Below are 18,676 nucleotides of genomic sequence, written 5' to 3' on the forward strand. Positions count from 1 at the left end.
GAGCATTACAGGGATGGGCTTTGTTGGTTGGTCTTAGCGAGGTGTTTCGGCGTTGCTGCTTCGAGGTAGCCTTCAACGAGGTTTACAAGGCTTCTATGATTAGAAGGGGCAGTCTTCCTTTCTGTCAGTCGAATCTCGCGCTTGCGCTCACCAAGTCGCATCTCCGGGATACGTCACATCTACGGCGGAGAAACAGTCGCTATAGCATTCGCTGATCAGGCAGAGAGCAGTGAAGACTTGCAGAGCAGCGGGTTACACATACGGCTCGCGATCATACTCTCCAACAGCCTCCCGCGATTGTGCGAGTTCCAACTTCGTCGCCGACCTGATGGACGCCACAGCCACTTCCGTCAGGGAATTGGGTACGCTTGCGGCGCTGCCAGGTGAGATCCGCAACCAAATCTACAGGCTTGCGCTTCCCAGGGAGGCCAAGAACACCGCTTCGGCTACGCCGAACAAGCGCCCCCACTGATCCTGCCAACAAGGTATTGTTCCTTGAGCACTATAGTTTCATTCTCATCTCATGATGCGTTAATAGTTGGGCCACTTCTTCTTCTTCTTCTTCTTCTTCTTCTTCTTCTTCTTCTTAGGGTGTACTCAGTCCTTGACTGAGCAGACCGACACCTTTCGATCCTGTTCAAAAATGTGGGAGAAACATGGATAATGGCGACCACTCCAGAATGGCTAGTCTGTGTGGCATCTTCTCCTTGCCAGGAAATCCAAAGAAGGTGCGCTTTCAGACCCAGCCGAAGGCTTGTAGTCATTCCGTGCCAGAGCTGACTGTCACAGCTCCTGAAGATGACCAAGAAAGCATGGCTCAAGCCCAAATCACCATTGGAGTAAGCACGATCAACAACGGGCACATTTGCACGTCAGGTTTGACAGTACCGCTAGACCTTAGGTATGCGGATGCTGTCGAGGTCAACGCTCGTTAGCCGACAAGTCCATACCGGGTCGCCCAGATGGTCGAATGCGAACTTACGAAGCTTGAGCTTAATGCTGCGCTGGCTCTACGTACTTAATCGCTGGGGAGCATATTGACGAGGCGCCTTCGCTGAACTGTATGTATAGTGGTTGAAGGAGAGCGGACCGGGATGCCAAGCAGCAGAAAGGAGAGTCTCCTAATCTGGAGGCTTTGGCAGTTCCAACAAGGCAGCAGAAACGATGAGACCCTTTTATTTGCGTTTGTTAGATTTCTTCCTCTTCTTGGGCGGTGGCTGCGTTTCTTCGTTCTCATGCCGTTGTTCAACTGCTGCGGAGACATCCTGCTTGTCATCTAGCACCACAGCGCTAGCATCTTCGTCCCATCGGATACGCCGCCGTCGCTGAATGTCTTGGCGGCTCTTCAGCCATTCAGCGGCAACAGCGCCTGTCTTGCGTCTCATGTCTTGCACAGAGTCCTTCCATTTCCAGCTCATGCTGTGGTCAGCACCTTCAACAATCACAGACCAGCAGGGTGCAATCATCTGTTTCGTTACGTTTTCCAGATGCTCGAGGTCACACTGACTGTCCTTATCACCAGTGATGAATAGTACCTTGACGTGCTCGGGAAGATCGAGCAGAATTTGCTCTCGACTGTCGCCTTTCTTTCCGCCTACGAGAGGAAAGCTGACCAACACTAGAGCGTCGGTCTTGCGACCCTCCTGCGCGGCAGTAATAGTCGCCGCTCGAGCGCCCATACTTCGTCCGCCCAAAGCCTTGTCGAAGTCGACATGGTCCGCCACCGCGTTGAACGTCTTGACCCGGGACTGGAGATTCATATTGCCCTGAAACGTCGCAATTGAGGAGATCTCGGCGAAGCCTTCGGCGAATTCTTTCGTCGCTGGGTTCGCTATTCCGCCACCTGCGCCGTGCGTGAAGATGAGCGATAGCTGCTTGCCTTTGCCACGACGTTCGCAGATTATAGACTTCTCGTTAAAGGGTACTTGAAAAGATTCGACTTCGGATGTTGTTGGCTCCTGTCCGTTCAGTCGATAGTCGCCTTTCATGCCGCCTACAACGGCTCGGTTGATCTCATCACCAGCAGCGTCAGTACTTGAAGGCTCCGATGCGGCGGGGGCTCTCCTCTTCCTAGCCATAGTGGTGTTAGCCTTCCGAACCGTCTTGCATTGACTGCTATTGCCAAGGTCGAAGTCGCGAGCAATGCGCCAACTCTAATGCTCACTGTTGGCCAGATGTCTTTCATCTCAGCCGATCCGGCGAAGCTAACAAGGTCTCCAGCTGCATTAACAGTTGAGCCGTACAACGTGCTGTTGGTATTTGAATTCGCCATAATCATTCTCCCCATGCTCGAGTGGCACCTGAGACGACCCAGCGACAGGTTGCGACACATTACTTGGCGTGCTGATCATAACCGGACAGGATATTGCTTTGCTTTCCTTGCCCTCATGGTACGTGCCACGATGAAGCCCGATGGACGTTCCGCATACACTACAATGCGTACCATAGCGGTATATCAGGCTCTCAGCACCTAAAGGCAAGGCTGCATTCTCTCTTCATTTCTCTTCTTGCCATAATGGCCTCCCAAAACTCTTCACAAGTCGTCAACACTGCCGCGCCTAACGAGCGCGTGCTTCTCGCAAACGAGCGCGTTACCGGACCTGCCGCAGCCGAGCTTATACTTCGCTCTGGAATCCAAACATACGAAGCCGGCGACTACTGGTCTATCCATTTGCTCGACAATGCAACAGGCGGCGGCATTCTACTGGAAAAGGTATTCGACCTTGCCGCGGAGAAACCGTTCGCTTCGCCACTGAAGGTCATAGCAGCAGGCGACATCAATGAGGAGATGCTCGATTTCGTACGACGCAAGCGAGACACCGCTGTACAATCGTTGGGACCTACTGCTCAGTACTGGAAAGTGGTAGACGTACGCAAGGTTGATCAGACATTCCTGCAGTCCGAATTCCCGCAAGTCTACTTCACGCACATTTTCAACAACTTTGGCATCTTCTTCAGTCCAGATAGTGACGCTGCTCTCGACTCTACATATCAGACGTTGACACAAGGCGGAGTAGCCGGGTTCACAACCTGGAAATCCATCGCTTGGTGGCACTCTATTGCTGAGCCGGCATTGGCGAATTACATCCCCGAGGCTCCGACACTGCAAACACCCGACAAACTGTTCCCGTCAAGAGGGTGGTCAGATCCGGAGGCAGTCAAGGCCATGCTCGAAAAGGCTGGCTTCTGTGAGGTGGACGTGACTGAGTTCGGCTTCACGCCGGAGATCGAGCCTGAAGATTTCACCGAAGCCATGGCGGTCTTGGTCCAGGTTGTGGCGAAGAAGGGGTGGTCGGAGCAAGTATTCGAGAGGTATGCGGATCAGATCGGGCCGGCATTGCTGAAGTATATGCAGGCTAGCTTTCCGAATGGAAGGTGGGACGGGAAGATGACCGCGATCCTCGCAATCGGCAGGAAAGTATAGGGCGGAATGCCGGTTATTGTTACAGTGAAGCCGCGGAATCGACTGATAGGCTGCTAGAGTAGACATGAAGCAGATCATGCTCCTCCGTGATTCATAGATGCGCTCGCAGTCTCTAGCATCCGCTTCCGCTGATGCCATGAACACCGCCAGGCGAGATATAGCTGCAGGTTGCTGTACCAGTTGCAGTCGTGTTCTGATTTGTAGTGAGAGTGACGTTTTCGATCTAGACGGCATGGTCGTTAGCGGGTGTATCGGCGTGGGAATCAATTAACTGGACAGAAAACTTACCGCGATATTGTAGCAAGGGTGCACGTCTATCGTCGCGAACCCAGGTCAGTAAAGTTGTGCGAGCGGAGTGCGGAGTCTAGACTTACTTGAGCAGCTGACGCTGGCTGTGCGATTACCGTTCCTCTCATTGCCGCTCAGGTAGCCGGTGAAGTTGACAAATGCCTGCAATCACCAATGGTCAGTTGGGAGTTCAGGTGACATCACGAAGACAAGAGTCGGGACTTACAACGTTCGAGATTTCCATCAGACTAGTACCAGGCACGGTGCCATTGTCGCCGCTATCTTCGGTGATGGTCGGGCCCCCATCAGCACCCATGACCTCAAAGTTGGAGAACAAGATGTTCCTAACACTTCCCCACCCGCCGCCTCTCGGCTGAAAGTCACTTTCGTAGCCAGACTGATTGACCAGGACACCCACCCAGGTCTTGATGTAAGCCGACGTTTCCATGTCGTTGTTGTATCGGATGATCCGAACATTGTCAACAACCACGTTCTCCACGCTCGAGTCTTCAAGGTACTGTCCCAGACTGCCAATAGCCATCCCGTTCCCGCCATGGCATGAAGCATTTTGAACGAAGATGTTGTAACTCCGCGGCTTGAGCGCGATGCAGTCGTCGCCACCTTGATACACAAAGTTCTCCAAACGCACGTTGTTGGCATCCATGGTATCGAAGCCGTCGGTGTTTTGCACCCAGTTCTTGCCGTACGGTGCCTGCGTAGCCGTGGCGTTACAGGTGATATTCGTAAACAGCATATCAGTCCCGTTCATGATGTTCAGACTCCACAACGGCGGGTCTTTGACGAAGAAATTCGAAACCGTGACATCTGAGACATTCCAGAAGACGAAAGGCATAGGACGGCCAGGCTGAGTGTTACCGGCTTCTGCGGTATACCAAACGTCGCCGTTGCCGTAAATGCCTCCGGTGCCGTAGCCATCAATGTGGATGCCGTCGCCGGTCAGGACGAAGCTTGCTGCGTGGTTCTGGAAGAAGATAGGGTAGTGATTGGCGGGCTGGCGCCAGTAGGTGATGTTGGGGCTGAATGTCCATGTGCCTTGCCATTGGATGGTTATGTCATTGACGACTGCTGACTGTTAGCACGATGTATGCGAAGGAAGCGTTGGAGATACCTGGATTGAGCTTGGAGTCGATGAAGTAGTTCTGGCCTTGCGGGAAGATGATGGTACCACCATCGTTGCATTGAGAGAAAGCTTGCAAGATGTTGGACACATCGCTGACATTGCCGCCGTGAGCGTAGACGATGCAGGTCTTTCCACCAGATACTTGGACGGTTCCTGGTGCTCCACCACCGTGTTGACCACCCCAGTGCCATTGGGCTACGGCGGTCGCCGCGAAGGATGCAATATACATGAAGCTCGACAACATGTTCGCGGACGTGGTTGCGCAGTCACAATCGCAATACTCTGGCGGACGGCAGCCATAGCGCGCAAACCTGATGGTATATATACAGTGGTATATGTTGAACTGCAGTAGGGCTGCTTCGCGGTGATTGGAGGCAAAACTACTTACGCAAGTGGAGTGAGGACTGCGATCATGTCAGTGGTGATGGCTAGCCGCATGAGATTGTCTCATGCAAGGTCCCGCTTCTTGCTCGGTGTGAAGCAATGCCGAGAGTTGGAGAAAGTGTGGAGAAACAACCCGATGGCAAACAGAGCAAAGTCAGCGCAGACGGTGGCGAATCGAAGAAGGGATGGAAGTAAGCACTCAAAACAACAGTCCTTCTCATTACTGCGCAATAGTTGCGTCCTTTCACCTCGCTCGCTGTTTCCAACAGATGCTGCTGCTGGAAGATGCTGGACAAGGCACGCTGTAGAAACAATCGCTTATGCATTATGCATATCTCGTAACCGCCGTTGATGGTCTGCAATCCTCCAATCACCTTGCCCTCCATCTCGCTCCTCAATGAGGCCGAGCGCCTTTGCTCTATTCACGAGCGGTTTCATGTCGCTCTCCTTTCAGTCCTCCTCCTCTCCAATGTGGGTGAGCATTTACAGGGCCATGCCGAAGAAGGCAAACAGACCAGCGGCAAGGATACCCGTGCCGTAGTTCTTCGCCACGCTCATAGCGACCGCAGCACCGGAAGGCGTAGCCGAAGCGGCAGCTGCAGAAGATGAGCCCGCTGATGAGCCAGTAGCGGCGGCGGAGCTGGTGCTGCGGGTCGCACTGCCAGTGGCGGATGCGGAGCCCGAAGCAGGAGCAGCAGCGGCAGAGCCGGAAGCGGAGGCACTGCTAGAAGCCACCGCGGAGGATGACATGGATGAGCTAGCGGACAGGCCGGACGAGGCGTTGCGGTTGCCGCAGACCACGGACAAGCAGGCGGTCTGGCCGGGCAAATCCATGGGATGAGCAGCAACACAGTCACCTCTCCATGCACCGCAGACGAAGGAGGGAATGGTCTGGTCGTAGGCGGAGATGTTGGGTTGGGCACCGTTAGAGCAGGTGCAGGTGTAATTCAGGGAGTTCTACGACAATTCGTTAGCACTCTAACCTACGGTTCTGAGCGGTATATGCTTACAGCATCACATGTGTTCGGGTTCGCCTGGCCACCGCAAATCTGTGGGCAAGAGTTCGTTTGCGCGCGGCACCATGAGAGACGGAGGTTGTAGTCGACGCTGCTCGGTACGACGTAAAGAGGGCCGGAGGTGGAGTAGTTTTGTGCGCTTACCAGGCCGGTGAGAGCCGTGGCTGCGAGGAGGAGGGTGGAGTAGAACATGCTGATGCTCGTTGGTGGTGGTGGTGTGCGGTTTGGTGGTCGAACTGCAAGTGGCAAGCAGACCGCGTCAGCGCCTGTATCGTTGAGATGTCTCGTTGCTTGCTACCAGTATTCACTGACCTTGCGATTACTGTTGCAGCGTTGTAGCAATGGATCCAATGACTTCTGACCGTGTGCTTGATGATGTTTCTGGAGCGTGTGTCTGAGGGTGAAAGGGGAAGAGAAGGAGTTGGAACGGTTTAGGTGGCAGGTACAAGAGCTTCTTGGTGCGAAGCAGTGACCGGCAAAACGGTATAAATCTGTCTGTTGCCGCAAAGCTAAACCTTATTCGAGTTGTCTTGAGGTCTCCCAGCAACGGGCAATCTCCTCCAACGTTCGGCCTTAGACGTAGCGTTAATTAACAGATATCAACGGCGGAGTGATTTGCGTCAAACGTGTATTACACTGTCGCAGCGTTCTGCAACAAAGACGCAGTATTACATTGGGCGCCTACCGAAGCATACTCAGCAATGAGATCTGATGCACATGCGCTATCTATGCCATGTATGCACGTCGATTGGCCAAAGCTCCCGCGGCTCAATGTGTAGACCTAACCGGTCTAGGCCGCACACTACAGCTCATGTTCCTACAACAACCTCCACTATTCTGTCTGTCTGCAAACCTGGGCGCCGCGGCGTGGCAACGTGGATTGTCGCAATAGCTGCGAGTGGCAATTCGGTATCTCGGTGGCGCCGCAGACGTACTGCACCAGATGTTGTATGTCGAACGGACGATAGCCATCACTATCGCACAGCGGCTGTACGGCATATCCTTGTCCCCTTTGCTTTCGAATCAGCTCACGCTCCATTGACGAGTCCCGCCTGTCCCTCCTCCATCACTTTCAACATACTCTCCACCTTGCGATGCTCAAACGCGAATCTCGGATACAGAAATGGCCGCAAATCATACCGATTGTCATCCGGCGTATAGCTTTCCAGATACAGTCCGGGTGTCATCGTGGTCATCTTATGCCGGTTGACCGCATAGTAGTACATGAAGTTTCTGACCTTCCAGTACACATCCGTCGGCGTCATGCGCTCACCGTCCGCCTTCACTCGATCGCTCCAGTCGACGACTAAGCGCTGGAACATGCCCACAAGCCCGAGCTTGAAAGACTTGCGCAGTCGGCCCAGGACCGAAAGTTCGTCGTACGTAAAGCCCATATCCGCTTCGTCGGACTGGACGTAGTCTTTCGTTATCGGTTCGAGCTCTGCGGTGGGTACGGCGTCTAGGAACTGTCGAAGCACTGGCAGGCCGAAGTCGGTCTCAGCCCACTTGATGAAGCGTTTCAAGTCTGTCTTCGAGATGCCACCAATTGGATTGATATCTGCCGAGCTGCAATCGTACTTGGTCAGGTACCCGCGCAAACACTCATCCACGTTTGCGGATCCTAAGATTAACAGGCCGCCTTCACTCCCTCGAGATTTGGGTACGAGCTGTCCGAGAGCGTACGCCAGCACCATGCGTGAGCGGGACTGAAAGTTCTGCAAGGCGAGGTTCTCCGTCTGCGAGCCGCCGTACACCTTGAATTTAGGTTCGAAAGGGTGCAGTATGTCCGTCACAACGCCATGCAGAGCTTGTACCATGGGATCGATGTTCGTGTCGATGTGATTTGAGCCGATTGCGGCGGCGAGGTCAACGGCGCGAGTCCTCGTTTCTTTCGAAGATTGCTCTTTCATGCCCATGTACACGGTCGTGAAGATCTTGTTGCAAAATTGCTCTGCTGTAAGTCCTCGCGGATCTTGGTCATCGCAAAGGCGCTGAGCGTCCGCTATCACCTCTGCGTTCCCTGCCGCTATCTCCGCGACAACAAGTCTGCACATACTGTACGTTATAGTTGCTGTGGCACAGCTGTCTATGCCACCGCTCAAGGGAACGAGGTAGCCTTTCGCGCGTGACCGGCGCAGATAGTCCCACATCCAGCATGCAGGACCCAGCGCGATCTCTTCCTCGGGTAGGTGATATCGTGGCTCCATAGATTCAGTCAGTTGCGCTCTCGGGTTCAGCTGTAACGCTTTCCCGCAAAGCCGGAAGTCGACTTGAATCCGCTCGATACGATGCACCGCTGGATCATTAGCTTGCAACCCTCTACTCCGCGACGTCCGGAACGGCCAAATCTCGTCCAAGTCTACCATCGTCGTCACTACCTCTACATCTCGCAGCGAGAACTGTGAGCCTTGGGCCAGCACGTGACCGGAGTTCATGATCATCGCACACCCATCGTAATAGAGCCGATCGCCATCACAGCCACGCTGGTTAGAGTACATGTACACGCCTCCCGTCTTCGCAGTAGCTTCTTTGATAAGGTTGATCCTCGTGTCCAGCTTCCGTATCTCGTGGTGACTACCACTCGAGTTCAGCACAATCTCGATTCCAGCGAGACTGTACAGCGAATGCGGCGAATTCGGCGTCCAGAGCTCCTCACAAGTCTCAGATGCAAACGTGCCGTCTAAGGCCTCGAACGCCACCTCGCCAATCCGACACCGCCGCTGCTTCTTCGGCAGGGCTTGAATCACGTCTGGGAGCACGTAATCCTCCACACGCCCTCGCGGCCAGGGGGTAAAGTACCGCATCTCGCGGAAATTGCCGTCATTACAGAGGTCCAACTTCGGGCGGATGGCCAGGATCTCGCCATTGAGCGCGATGGCGCGGGCATTGTAGCTGCAGCTGCGGTGCTGGACGGGTAGGCCTAGATCAACAACGATGTCTTGACACTCCGGATTGGTGATGATCTCCGCAACGATGTCCCACGAGTTGGCATAGACATCATTCTCAAGCCAGTGATCGAGCAGGCCGTAGCCTGGTATGCAGAGTTCTGGGGTCAAGATAAGAGTGGCACCGGCTGCCTTTGCTGCCTTGATGGCCTGGATGATCCGCTCGCGGTTACCGTCATAGTCGAGCACCCACTGGTTTAGCTGACATGTCGATAGAATACATTTACGGGTCATTGCTGGGCTAGATTGCTTTACACACGACGTGAGTAAGAAATTAGGCTTAGATCGTTTGGACGTACAGTGGAGGTTACAACTTGGAGGTCACAGAACTGCCTGGCTTGGCATTCACTCTGATGAGCGAACAGCGTAAGGGCACAAATCATACAAAGTCCAAATGCAGACACAGATAGGCAGGTACCACTCAACAACACGTTGCGACAGGTTTATGTATCCATGCGTCAATCATTGGCTGCAAGGTTGCAGGAAGTACCGATGCGCCGCCCGAAGGCGCTGGCCTAACGCGTAACACCCGGCTGACCATCTCACAAATACTACCTGTCCTCCCTCTACTTCACGATCTTGCAGACCAAGTCCTGGCTATCAACCGAGTCACCTTCCTTGACACCCAAGTTGCCAATCTTGCCGGAGTGCGGCGCACTGATAACCATTTCCTACAAACACCGTTAGCAATCACTTCATGTCCATGCTCTGTACGATTTAGACTTACCATCTTCATAGCACTAAGCACAGCAATCGGATCACCCTTGTTGACCTCGCCGCCATCCTTCACTCTCACCTCAACAACCACACCACTCATGGGCGCGCCGACCTGCGAGCTATCACCCGCATCCGCCTTCGGCCGCGACTTGTTCTCCACAGCCGCATGCTGGTCATCAACAGTCACCTGTCTGACCTCACCATTCATCTCGTAGAAGACCTCCCTCTGCCCGGTCTGCTCGCTAAGCGGACCGATAGCAAGCATCTTCATGATCAACACCTTACCCTTCTCCAGCTCAATACTGAATTCCTCCCCAATTTCAGGCCGATTGAGGAAGTACTTTGTCGGCAGCACGGAAAGATCGCCATACTTCTCCGTAAATTTCTTGTAGTCCTCAAACACCTTCGGGTACATGGCGTAGGACGCGACATCCGTCTCGGAAGCACCGCCATACTGCTCCTTCAGCTTCTTGCGGATGGCGTCGAAGTTCATGGGCTCGAGGTAGAGGCCTGGCCGCTTGTCCATCTTGCGTCGGTCGCGGAGGGCCTTGCTGCGTAAAGGTTCCGGGAAGCCACCGTAAGGCTGACCCATGAGGCCTTCGAAGAACTCGAGCACGGAGGATGGGAAGTCGAGTTGGTCCGCTTTGTCGATTGTATCCTGATAGCTTAGCTTGTTCGAAACCATGAACTGCGCCAAGTCACCCACGACCTTTGAGGTGGGTGTGACCTTGACAATGTCGCCAAGCAGGTCGTTGGCCTGCTCGTACGCTTTCTTGGTCTGCGCCCACATTGCGCCCAGACCTTGCTGCGAAGCTTGGAAGATGAGGTTGGTGAGCTGCCCGCCAGGGATTTCATGCTCGTAGACTTCCGGGTCAGGCCCAGTTAAGCCGGCCTCGAAGGGCGAGTAGAGGAGGCGGACTTGGGCCCAGTAGCCGTCAATTTGGCGGAGATGGTGCGCATCGAGGCCCGGATCATGTTCGCTACCCTCCAGGGACGCCACGATAGCGCCCAAGCTGGGCTGCGATGTCATACCGGACATGCTGTCCGTCGCCGCATCGACGGCATCCGCTCCGGCTTGCGCACAAGCCACCATCGATGCGACACCCGTGCCCGCCGAGTCGTGCGTATGAACGTGTATCGGTAAGTCTGGGTATCGCTTCCGAATGTTGCCAACCAGCAGAGTGGCTGCACGCGGCTTCAGAACTCCGGCCATATCTTTTATGCCTATGGTAGAGAACAGTCGTTAGCGAGGTCTTGTACAGCAAGTAGGGTTTGAGCGAATAATTCGACATACCGAGAATGTGCGCGCCCATGTTCACGATCTTCTCCACCAGGCTCATGTAATACTCCAGGTTGTACTTCTTCTGCGGGTTCAGCATGTCACCACTGTAGCAGATGGTGCCTTCTGCGACACCACCCGCCTTCAGCACGGCCTTGACTCCGACCTCAAGCTGATCCATATCGTTCAACGCATCGAAAACACGGAAGATATCCATCCCGTTCTTCTTTGCTTGGTCGCAGAAATGGTAAATCGCATTATCCGGCAACGACGAGTACGCCACACCGTTGGCACCCCGGAGCAGCATCTGGAACGGGATGTTGGGCACCAGCTTCCTCATCTTCCGTAGTCGGTCCCATGGATCCTCGTACAAAAAGCGCATCGCGACGTCAAAGGTGGCTCCACCCCAGCACTCGAGCGCCCAAGCGTTGCTGAGAGCGTAGCTCGTCTCTTTCGCAATGTTGCAGATGTCCACAGTCCGGACTCGGGTTGCAAGCAGTGACTGGTGAGCGTCACGCCATGTAGTGTCCATGATCAAACAGCCTTTGTGTGCTCTTACGGCCTTGGCAAACGCTTCGGGACCCTTCTCGACAATGATGTTTCTCCATCCTTCCTTGCATGGCACTGACACATCGATGGGCTTGTGGGTCGATGAGTTGTCCAGAGAAGGCATAATAATATCACCCTTGAACTTCGATTCGCCGATCTGGCCCTTGATCTGGCTGCCATTGACCGCAAGGTCTCCGAGATAAGCCAACAGCTTCTGCGCGCGATTCTGGCTGCCGATGAGAGTGAAGAGTTCCGGAGTGTCATCAATGAAGGTTGTCCAGCACTTGCTGTCAATGAAGGTTTGATGTGTAAGCAGAGACGCCAGGAAAGGAATGTTGGTCTTGACACCACGGATACGGAATTCGACAAGTGCGCGGAGCATCTTCCGGCGAGCAATTTCGTAGGTAGATCCGTGGCAAGTGCACTTCACCAGCATGGAGTCGTAGTGCGGCGTGATGATAGCACCCGCAAAGCCATTACCGCCATCCAGGCGAACACCGTTGCCACCAGCTGAGCGATAGACTTCGATCTTGCCAGTGTCGGGCTTGAAGGCCTGCGACGGGTCTTCGGTGGTGATACGACATTGGACAGCGAAACCTCGCGTGGAGATACTATCCTGTGTGAGGCCGAGCTGTTGCAGTGACGCGCCAGCTGCGATTTGTATCTGCGCCGCAACGATGTCGATGCCGGTGATCTCTTCGGTGATGGTGTGCTCGACTTGGATACGTGGGTTGATTTCGATGAAGTAGTAGCGGTTGTCTTGGTCGACCAAGAACTCTGCGGTACCCGCATTGCGGTAGTTAACGGACTTGGCGAGCTTGACAGCGTCGTTGAGGATAGCGTCTCGCGTTTCCGCAGGCAGATCTTTTGCTGGCGCCAGCTCGACTACCTTCTGGTGTCGCCGCTGTACGGAGCAGTCACGCTCGTACAAGTGCACGACATTGCCGTGGTTGTCGCCGAGGAGTTGCACCTCGATGTGCTTGGGCCTGTACAGGAAGCGTTCGACGAATACCGTGCCGTTACCGAACGCGGATTTAGCTTCGGATGTTGCACGCTCGAAGGCGTCTTTGAGCTCTTCCTGCTTCCATACCACACGCATGCCACGCCCACCACCACCGAAGGCAGCCTTGATAATGATAGGGAAGCCGTGCTCATCCGTGAAGCTCTTCACCTCTTCGAACTTGGCTACAGGTCCTGGCGTGCCAGGAACACAAGGCACCTTGCACTTCATGGCCAGCTCACGAGCGGACACTTTGTCACCGAGGCTGTTGATCGTCTCTGGTGCAGGACCGATCCAGATCAAGCCTGCCTCCTCAACCTTCTTCGCGAATTCGTAGTTTTCGCTCAGAAAACCGTAGCCGGGGTGGATCATGTTCACGTCTTGAGACACTTTGTCAGCCAAAGCAATTCAGCCTTAACTTATAGACGTACCATGGTCCTTGGCGATCTTGATGATCTCGTCAATGGCCAAGTAAGCAGCAACAGGCGTATACTGGCCTCGCTTGCCAATCACATATGCCTCATCGGCTTTCTGCCTGTGCATGGAGAGACGGTCTTCATAGCTGTAGATGGCTACTGTCTGGAGAGACAGCTCGTGTGCGGTACGGAAGATACGGATTGGGATCTCGCCTCGATTGGCTACGAGCAGCTTCTTGAGTTGCATGATCGAGCTGTTGGCTCGCAGCCGCTGGTGCACCGTATTGGCGGTCGAGTGAGTGTCGCCATGCGTATCAAGGGTGCCATAGTCGCCGTTGGTCTGCTGCGTTTCCATTTTGTTGGACTCTGCGATGTCCGTCATGTTGGGCAGCTGGACACTGGAGCGGACGGTGCTCCCCGAACTGGATTGGGGAAACGGTTGACTTATATGTGGCTGGCCCTGCCGTTTCTTCCAATGTTGTTTCCCCGCCCTGGCTTCAGAGCTTGTTGTGCCTTTCACTCAGAGCATGGACTGCCAAGACGCGTATGTGTGAATGGCAAGGCAGGCCGCACTGTACCACCAGAACTGTTGAGGAGCAGGTAGTATTCAGCGTGGCAGCGGTCTATCACTGCTGAGCTGCTGGAGCAACCACAATATCTCCGAATGACGACGCGGTGAGCTCCCTCGACAAGCTTGGGCCCCGTGTGCAGATAAGCGCGAGTGGGGTGCATTGGAACAACCGAGCGAACGCCTTGGCTCTGGCGCCCGTTGTTCGTGTGCGCCGGGTTCATGGAGAGCATCATCCCTCAGGTACCCGGACTCGGGCGAAGATGGATCGGGACCTCAACTCTCTTGTTTTTGTAAGCTATACCAACCGAGGCACGCGACCACCGATACGTGGTGAACCCAGCTGTAAAACAAACGACGAATTTGTGTGGTGAGCTTCAACAGGACAAGTGGCTGGTCACCGCGCCTATCCACCATGACGGAGCACGTACATCAAAACGCCCCATCACACCGCAAAAGAAATTCTCCGACGCGCTGACAACATCTTTCGAGTAACAGCCTGGTTCTTCAACAATTGAATGGCACGATATCAGCCGCTATGCAATCAGCCTGGTGCTGTTGCGACTTCAGCGCTCCTCCACCTTGTATCTACTCAAGCCTTTCAATGCGAACACAGGATATGGAGTAACTCCACCCCTTACGCAAGCCAGCTCAGGTTCGTACAGGCTCCTATCTGCCTCGCCGCCTGACGAACGTACTGGCTGTTTAACACAGCCATTGGGTGTATGCGTCCCGATGGAGAAACACGACAGGTCTTTTTCCTACATCTTCTCTACCTTCTCTCCCTGACCGCTCACTCATCGTCCAATAACCCTAAAGTTGAGAAAACGACATTTCGGGGTTCATTAGAATGGAGTTCCGTCTGCTGCTCAACACTTCAGGTACATGTTGCTGAAAGGAAGCAACCTTGCCTGGCCAGCAATGGTCACAAATCCGTGCTAACAGCAGAGACGCTTGAGTTATCCTTGGACCCCCAAAAAGCGTAAGACAAGAGCAGGGCTATGGCCTACTGGTTTATCGCATAAGGAGATCGACAATCTTTCCCGACTATGAGTCTATAGATGAAATCCTGAATTTTCCATACTACTCCGTATGTTGGACTTCAAGCTTATGGTATGGGTTCATAGACAGGTTCCTCATAGGACTGAAAGCAAAGCACATCACCGAGTTCTTAGCACTGCTGTCGCTAGGCTGTAGCCCAAATGACATTATCTACCCTGACAGTATTGACATTGTCACGCAACGCTGTTCGGCATGAGAGCGCAGCGGCAATGGGATGAACGAGGTCATATTGTCATGCCAGGATACAAGCCGTCCTTCGAAGAATAATGGCGGAGGTAGATATAGGATAGCCTCAAACCAACAATAACTCTCCACCTTTACGCCGTCCTGATTGCCAGCTCTGAACAATCTTTGAGCGCGATTTACATGCTGCATATGCGACTCAGGTTCGTATACCGCCTCGCGATTTACGTAAAGTTTTTGGTACCTGCATGAGCCCCACAGCCCAATGGCCAAATTTTGAGAGCTTGTCGCACCACGCACGCGAGCTTCCTGTGAAGCAACACCAGAATCGCTGCCATACCCGCGACGTCACATCTGTCGACAATGGCGAGCGATGTATCCGAGGAGTCGTTCGAGTTCATCGACACTCCCGCAGCACCATCGCCTGCACCTGAGACCAAGGATTATGGTGTGAGGACGACTTCGGTGAGACTAGTTGTATGAGCTTAATGTGGGACACACAGACTGACATTCTTTCAGTATCCCGCTATCAAGAATGCTCCGTTGCCGGCTGATGGGCCTGGTGGCGACAGCTTCAACACAACCTTCCTCATCTTCCTCCTCGCCTTCATCCCCGGCTACCTTGCATGGCAAGTCCGTGGCGGTGTGCTAACATGGCTCTTCCTCGCTCTGCTCACCACGCTGCCAATCCTGCTCGTTTTCTGGAGCGTCGCTTCGTCTATGTCTCCACGTCTGAACGAGAAGGCTCGCCTACCTGGCGCACCAGTGGAGCACTATCTCCATTTCAAGAGGGACAGCGACCGTCTGAGGTATAAGGGTAGGAACCGCATACCTATGGAGACATTCCATGAGATGTACTTTGCAGGTCTGGTAGACTTCAAGGGCGACGCGCTGGAGGTAATGGAGTACCGGCACGATTGGGCAAGCTTCCGATTCACAGGCAGTCTCTTCTGGTACTTCCTTACCGGCATGCTACCGGAAGTGATCATGCACACCCGCTCGCAGGACGAAGAGCAAGTCCGTGACCACTATGATCGTGGCGACGACTTCTACGGCTGGTTCTTGGGTCCGCGCATGATCTACACATCCGGCATAATCTCGGACATCAACACCGAGGAGACGCTCGAGCAACTGCAGGACAACAAGCTCGCTATTGTCTGCGAGAAGATTGGACTCAAGCCAGGACAACGCATGCTGGACATTGGCTGCGGATGGGGTACGCTTGCAAAGTTCGCTTCTGCAAACTACGGCGCCTCCGTTACTGGTGTTACACTTGGCCGCAACCAGACGGCATGGGGTAACAACGGTCTACGGAAAGCCGGTATTAGTGACGATCAAAGCCGTATTCTATGCATGGACTACCGCGATATCACTGTACCGTCGGGGGGTTACCACAAGGTCACCTGTCTTGAAATGGCTGAACACGTCGGCGTTCGCTACTTCGGCACCTTCTTGCGACAAGTATACGACATGCTAGACGATGATGGTGTCTTCTTCCTGCAGATAGCGGGCGTGCGAAAGTCGTGGCAGTACGAGGACCTGATCTGGGGGTTGTTCATGAACAAGTATGTCTTCCCAGGCGCTGACGCGAGCACGCCTCTAGGCTGGTTCGTAGACAAGCTTGAGGGTGCAGGCTTTGAGGTTAAGGGCATCGACACCATTGGCGTGCATTACTCGGCAACTATCTGGCGGTGGTATAGGAACTGGCTTGCCAATAAGGACAAAGTCATCGCCAAGTACGGTGACAGATGGTTCAGAGTAAGTTGCCCCTCCGACAAACGCTTCTCGACAGGACACTAACAAGCTTGTGCTGCAGATATGGGAGTACTTCCTCGCCTACAGCACCATCATCTCGCGCCAAGGAAGCGCCACCTGCTACCAGATCGTGCTCGTCAAGAACATCAACAGCACACATCGCATCGAAGGTATTCCGGCTCAGTTCGGCTTGAAGGGGGCGCTCGAGGCTAGCAGAGCGGCGGAGAAGAGCGCTTTCCCGAAATGAGATGAGTACAGCATGTATAGCTGTGTACCAAGGCTATCTACAACGCATCTACTCTGTTCATCCTTTCGAAATTAGACATAGTGCTAATGCCGCCATATCCTCACCGCCTTATCCTGCCCTCCGCTCCCCACCCTCTCCCCGTCCGGCGACCAATCAACGGCAAACACCTCGTCCTGATGACCAGGCAGATTCTCCGCCAGTTTGCCAGTCCGCACATCCCATGCTTTCAGCGTCGTGTCTTTGCTCGAGCTTACAAGTAACCTACTATCTGGCGAAAAGCAGCACTGATATACCGGCCCAACGTGTCCGCGAAGCGTGAACAAGAATGTTCCATCCTTTGCCGACCAGAGTTTGGTGTGATTGTCGAAACCAGCGGATGCGATGAGGGTGCCGTCCGGAGAGAAGGTGACGTGGTTGACCTGCTTCTGATGCCCGACCATCCGCTGTATTGGCTTCGTAGACTTTGAAGGTTCCCACAGATACATCGTACAGTCGTCACTGGCAGTTACCAGTCGCTCGATGCCACCGGCGGGGAGAAGAGCGGCTTCGTACCTTTCGCGCGCTTTCCGCCGCCTCGCATCGACGATGTCGGGCACGTCGCCGCGCTTGCCCTTGTGGTCGTAGAAGCCTGTTCGTAGGACGAAGTCGGTCGATAGAGCGAGATGGTTCACCCAGTGTGCATGAGCTTTCAGCGTGTGTACGAGCGTTCCGGTCGCGGAGTTCCAGATCTTGACCTCGCGGTCTTGAGAGGCGGAGTAGATCCAGCCTTGGCCGCCCCATTTGACGCATGAGACGGTGCCTTTGTGGCCTGTCAGGGCGAGGTCGGTATGGTGGCTCACAGCATCCCATATCCGGATCGTAAAGTCCTTCGATGCAGATGCTAACCGCGGCCGGCCAGGATCGCGCAGATGGTAAGGCTCCCAGCAAATGCTTGTAATCCACTTGGTGTGGCCTTTGAGAGGTGCACCGAGCGGGGTGCCTTTCACGGGATCCCACAGCCGTACGGTACTGTCCATACTCCCCGTCGCGAGCACGCCATCGTCGGGTGACCAGGCTACAGCGAGGACCCAGCCTGTGTGTCCCTTGAGAGTGTGGAGCGGAGTACCGGTATCGCAGTCCCATATTCGTGCCGTTCTGTCGCCGCTGCCAGTAGCTAGTCGTGATGAGCTTGCTGGCGAGAACGACGCAGTCAGAATCGACTCGCCGTGGCCGGTTACGCTTGCCGAACATCGGGTTACTGCTCGGACTTTGAAGACGGCTTCCGCTCGACAAGGAATGTTGAGGGTTAATTCGGTAGTAAGGCTGCCATCGAGGTACTGCTTTATGAGTTGCTCCTGGCTGAACTCGCCATCGCCGAGTGGGTTGTAGAAACGGTATGGTAGTCGCTCTGATGCGTCCCGTTCGAGTAAGCTATTCAAAAGCAGTGACAGTTGTTGAGGTCGTAGATCTGCGAGTGACAGGCGAACGACCGATCCTTGCGCCGCGCCGGTGTCTGCGTCTCGGAACTGGACATTGATATCTCGCACTTCTGATATGTTTGGTTGTTCAATCTGTTGACTGGCGCGTTCGACTTCTTCCCGCTTTTGCCGCTTAGATGGCGGAGGGAGTACGGTGGCCATTTCCCGCAATCTGGTCTCAGGATGTCAAACAGTCCAGTGGGAACTTTTCCTTCGGTTGATAGTAAATCGTAACAAATTCAAAG

The 18,676-nt window shown here is 54.3% G+C and overlaps 10 protein-coding genes across 10 annotated transcripts; 3 read left to right on the plus strand and 7 right to left on the minus strand.

Moving 5' to 3' along the window:
* Positions 1-656: 656 nt before the first annotated feature.
* Positions 657-1,041, plus strand: BAUCODRAFT_127386 (uncharacterized protein; the record flags this gene model as incomplete). Its single annotated transcript, XM_007683597.1, has 2 exons — positions 657-901; positions 987-1,041. 2 exons carry the CDS (start codon positions 657-659, stop codon positions 1,039-1,041), a joined length of 300 nt encoding a protein of 99 aa, XP_007681787.1.
* A 134-nt stretch (positions 1,042-1,175) lies between these two features.
* BAUCODRAFT_80618 (uncharacterized protein) lies at positions 1,176-1,988 on the minus strand (the record flags this gene model as incomplete). The annotated part of the gene is made up of 1 exon (XM_007683350.1): positions 1,176-1,988. The coding sequence occupies one exon, from the start codon at positions 1,986-1,988 to the stop codon at positions 1,176-1,178; it is 813 nt and encodes a 270-aa protein (XP_007681540.1).
* Positions 1,989-2,515: 527 nt separating this feature from the next.
* BAUCODRAFT_127388 (uncharacterized protein) lies at positions 2,516-3,424 on the plus strand (the record flags this gene model as incomplete). The annotated part of the gene is made up of 1 exon (XM_007683598.1): positions 2,516-3,424. The coding sequence occupies one exon, from the start codon at positions 2,516-2,518 to the stop codon at positions 3,422-3,424; it is 909 nt and encodes a 302-aa protein (XP_007681788.1).
* A 112-nt stretch (positions 3,425-3,536) lies between these two features.
* BAUCODRAFT_127389 (glycoside hydrolase family 28 protein) lies at positions 3,537-5,082 on the minus strand (the record flags this gene model as incomplete). Its single annotated transcript, XM_007683599.1, has 5 exons — positions 3,537-3,647; positions 3,713-3,738; positions 3,799-3,874; positions 3,939-4,795; positions 4,842-5,082. The coding sequence occupies 5 exons, from the start codon at positions 5,080-5,082 to the stop codon at positions 3,537-3,539; spliced, it is 1,311 nt and encodes a 436-aa protein (XP_007681789.1).
* A 218-nt stretch (positions 5,083-5,300) lies between these two features.
* Positions 5,301-5,623, minus strand: BAUCODRAFT_127390 (uncharacterized protein; the record flags this gene model as incomplete). Its single annotated transcript, XM_007683600.1, has 2 exons — positions 5,301-5,315; positions 5,447-5,623. The coding sequence occupies 2 exons, from the start codon at positions 5,621-5,623 to the stop codon at positions 5,301-5,303; spliced, it is 192 nt and encodes a 63-aa protein (XP_007681790.1).
* Positions 5,624-5,632: 9 nt separating this feature from the next.
* BAUCODRAFT_330190 (uncharacterized protein) lies at positions 5,633-6,763 on the minus strand. The gene is made up of 2 exons (XM_007683601.1): positions 6,248-6,763; positions 5,633-6,194 (listed from the first exon to the last, which is right to left on the minus strand). Exons 1-2 carry the CDS (start codon positions 6,443-6,445, stop codon positions 5,721-5,723), a joined length of 672 nt encoding a protein of 223 aa, XP_007681791.1. The 5' UTR covers positions 6,446-6,763; the 3' UTR covers positions 5,633-5,720.
* Positions 6,764-7,213: 450 nt separating this feature from the next.
* Positions 7,214-9,499, minus strand: BAUCODRAFT_330188 (uncharacterized protein). Its single transcript, XM_007683602.1, has one exon. The coding sequence runs from the start codon at positions 9,430-9,432 to the stop codon at positions 7,282-7,284; it is 2,151 nt and encodes a 716-aa protein (XP_007681792.1). The 5' UTR covers positions 9,433-9,499; the 3' UTR covers positions 7,214-7,281.
* A 265-nt stretch (positions 9,500-9,764) lies between these two features.
* BAUCODRAFT_28589 (uncharacterized protein) lies at positions 9,765-13,541 on the minus strand (the record flags this gene model as incomplete). Its single annotated transcript, XM_007683163.1, has 4 exons — positions 9,765-9,869; positions 9,926-11,139; positions 11,210-13,132; positions 13,175-13,541. 4 exons carry the CDS (start codon positions 13,539-13,541, stop codon positions 9,765-9,767), a joined length of 3,609 nt encoding a protein of 1,202 aa, XP_007681353.1.
* A 1,794-nt stretch (positions 13,542-15,335) lies between these two features.
* BAUCODRAFT_79835 (uncharacterized protein) lies at positions 15,336-16,974 on the plus strand (the record flags this gene model as incomplete). The annotated part of the gene is made up of 3 exons (XM_007683286.1): positions 15,336-15,437; positions 15,492-16,730; positions 16,789-16,974. 3 exons carry the CDS (start codon positions 15,336-15,338, stop codon positions 16,972-16,974), a joined length of 1,527 nt encoding a protein of 508 aa, XP_007681476.1.
* Positions 16,975-17,057: 83 nt separating this feature from the next.
* BAUCODRAFT_127396 (uncharacterized protein) lies at positions 17,058-18,593 on the minus strand (the record flags this gene model as incomplete). Its single annotated transcript, XM_007683603.1, has 1 exon — positions 17,058-18,593. The coding sequence occupies one exon, from the start codon at positions 18,591-18,593 to the stop codon at positions 17,058-17,060; it is 1,536 nt and encodes a 511-aa protein (XP_007681793.1).
* Between the last annotated feature and the right edge of the window lie 83 nt (positions 18,594-18,676).

The sequence above is a fragment of the Baudoinia panamericana genome (assembly GCF_000338955.1).
Source record: "Baudoinia panamericana UAMH 10762 unplaced genomic scaffold BAUCOscaffold_15, whole genome shotgun sequence".
Lineage (NCBI taxonomy): Eukaryota > Fungi > Ascomycota > Dothideomycetes > Mycosphaerellales > Teratosphaeriaceae > Baudoinia > Baudoinia panamericana.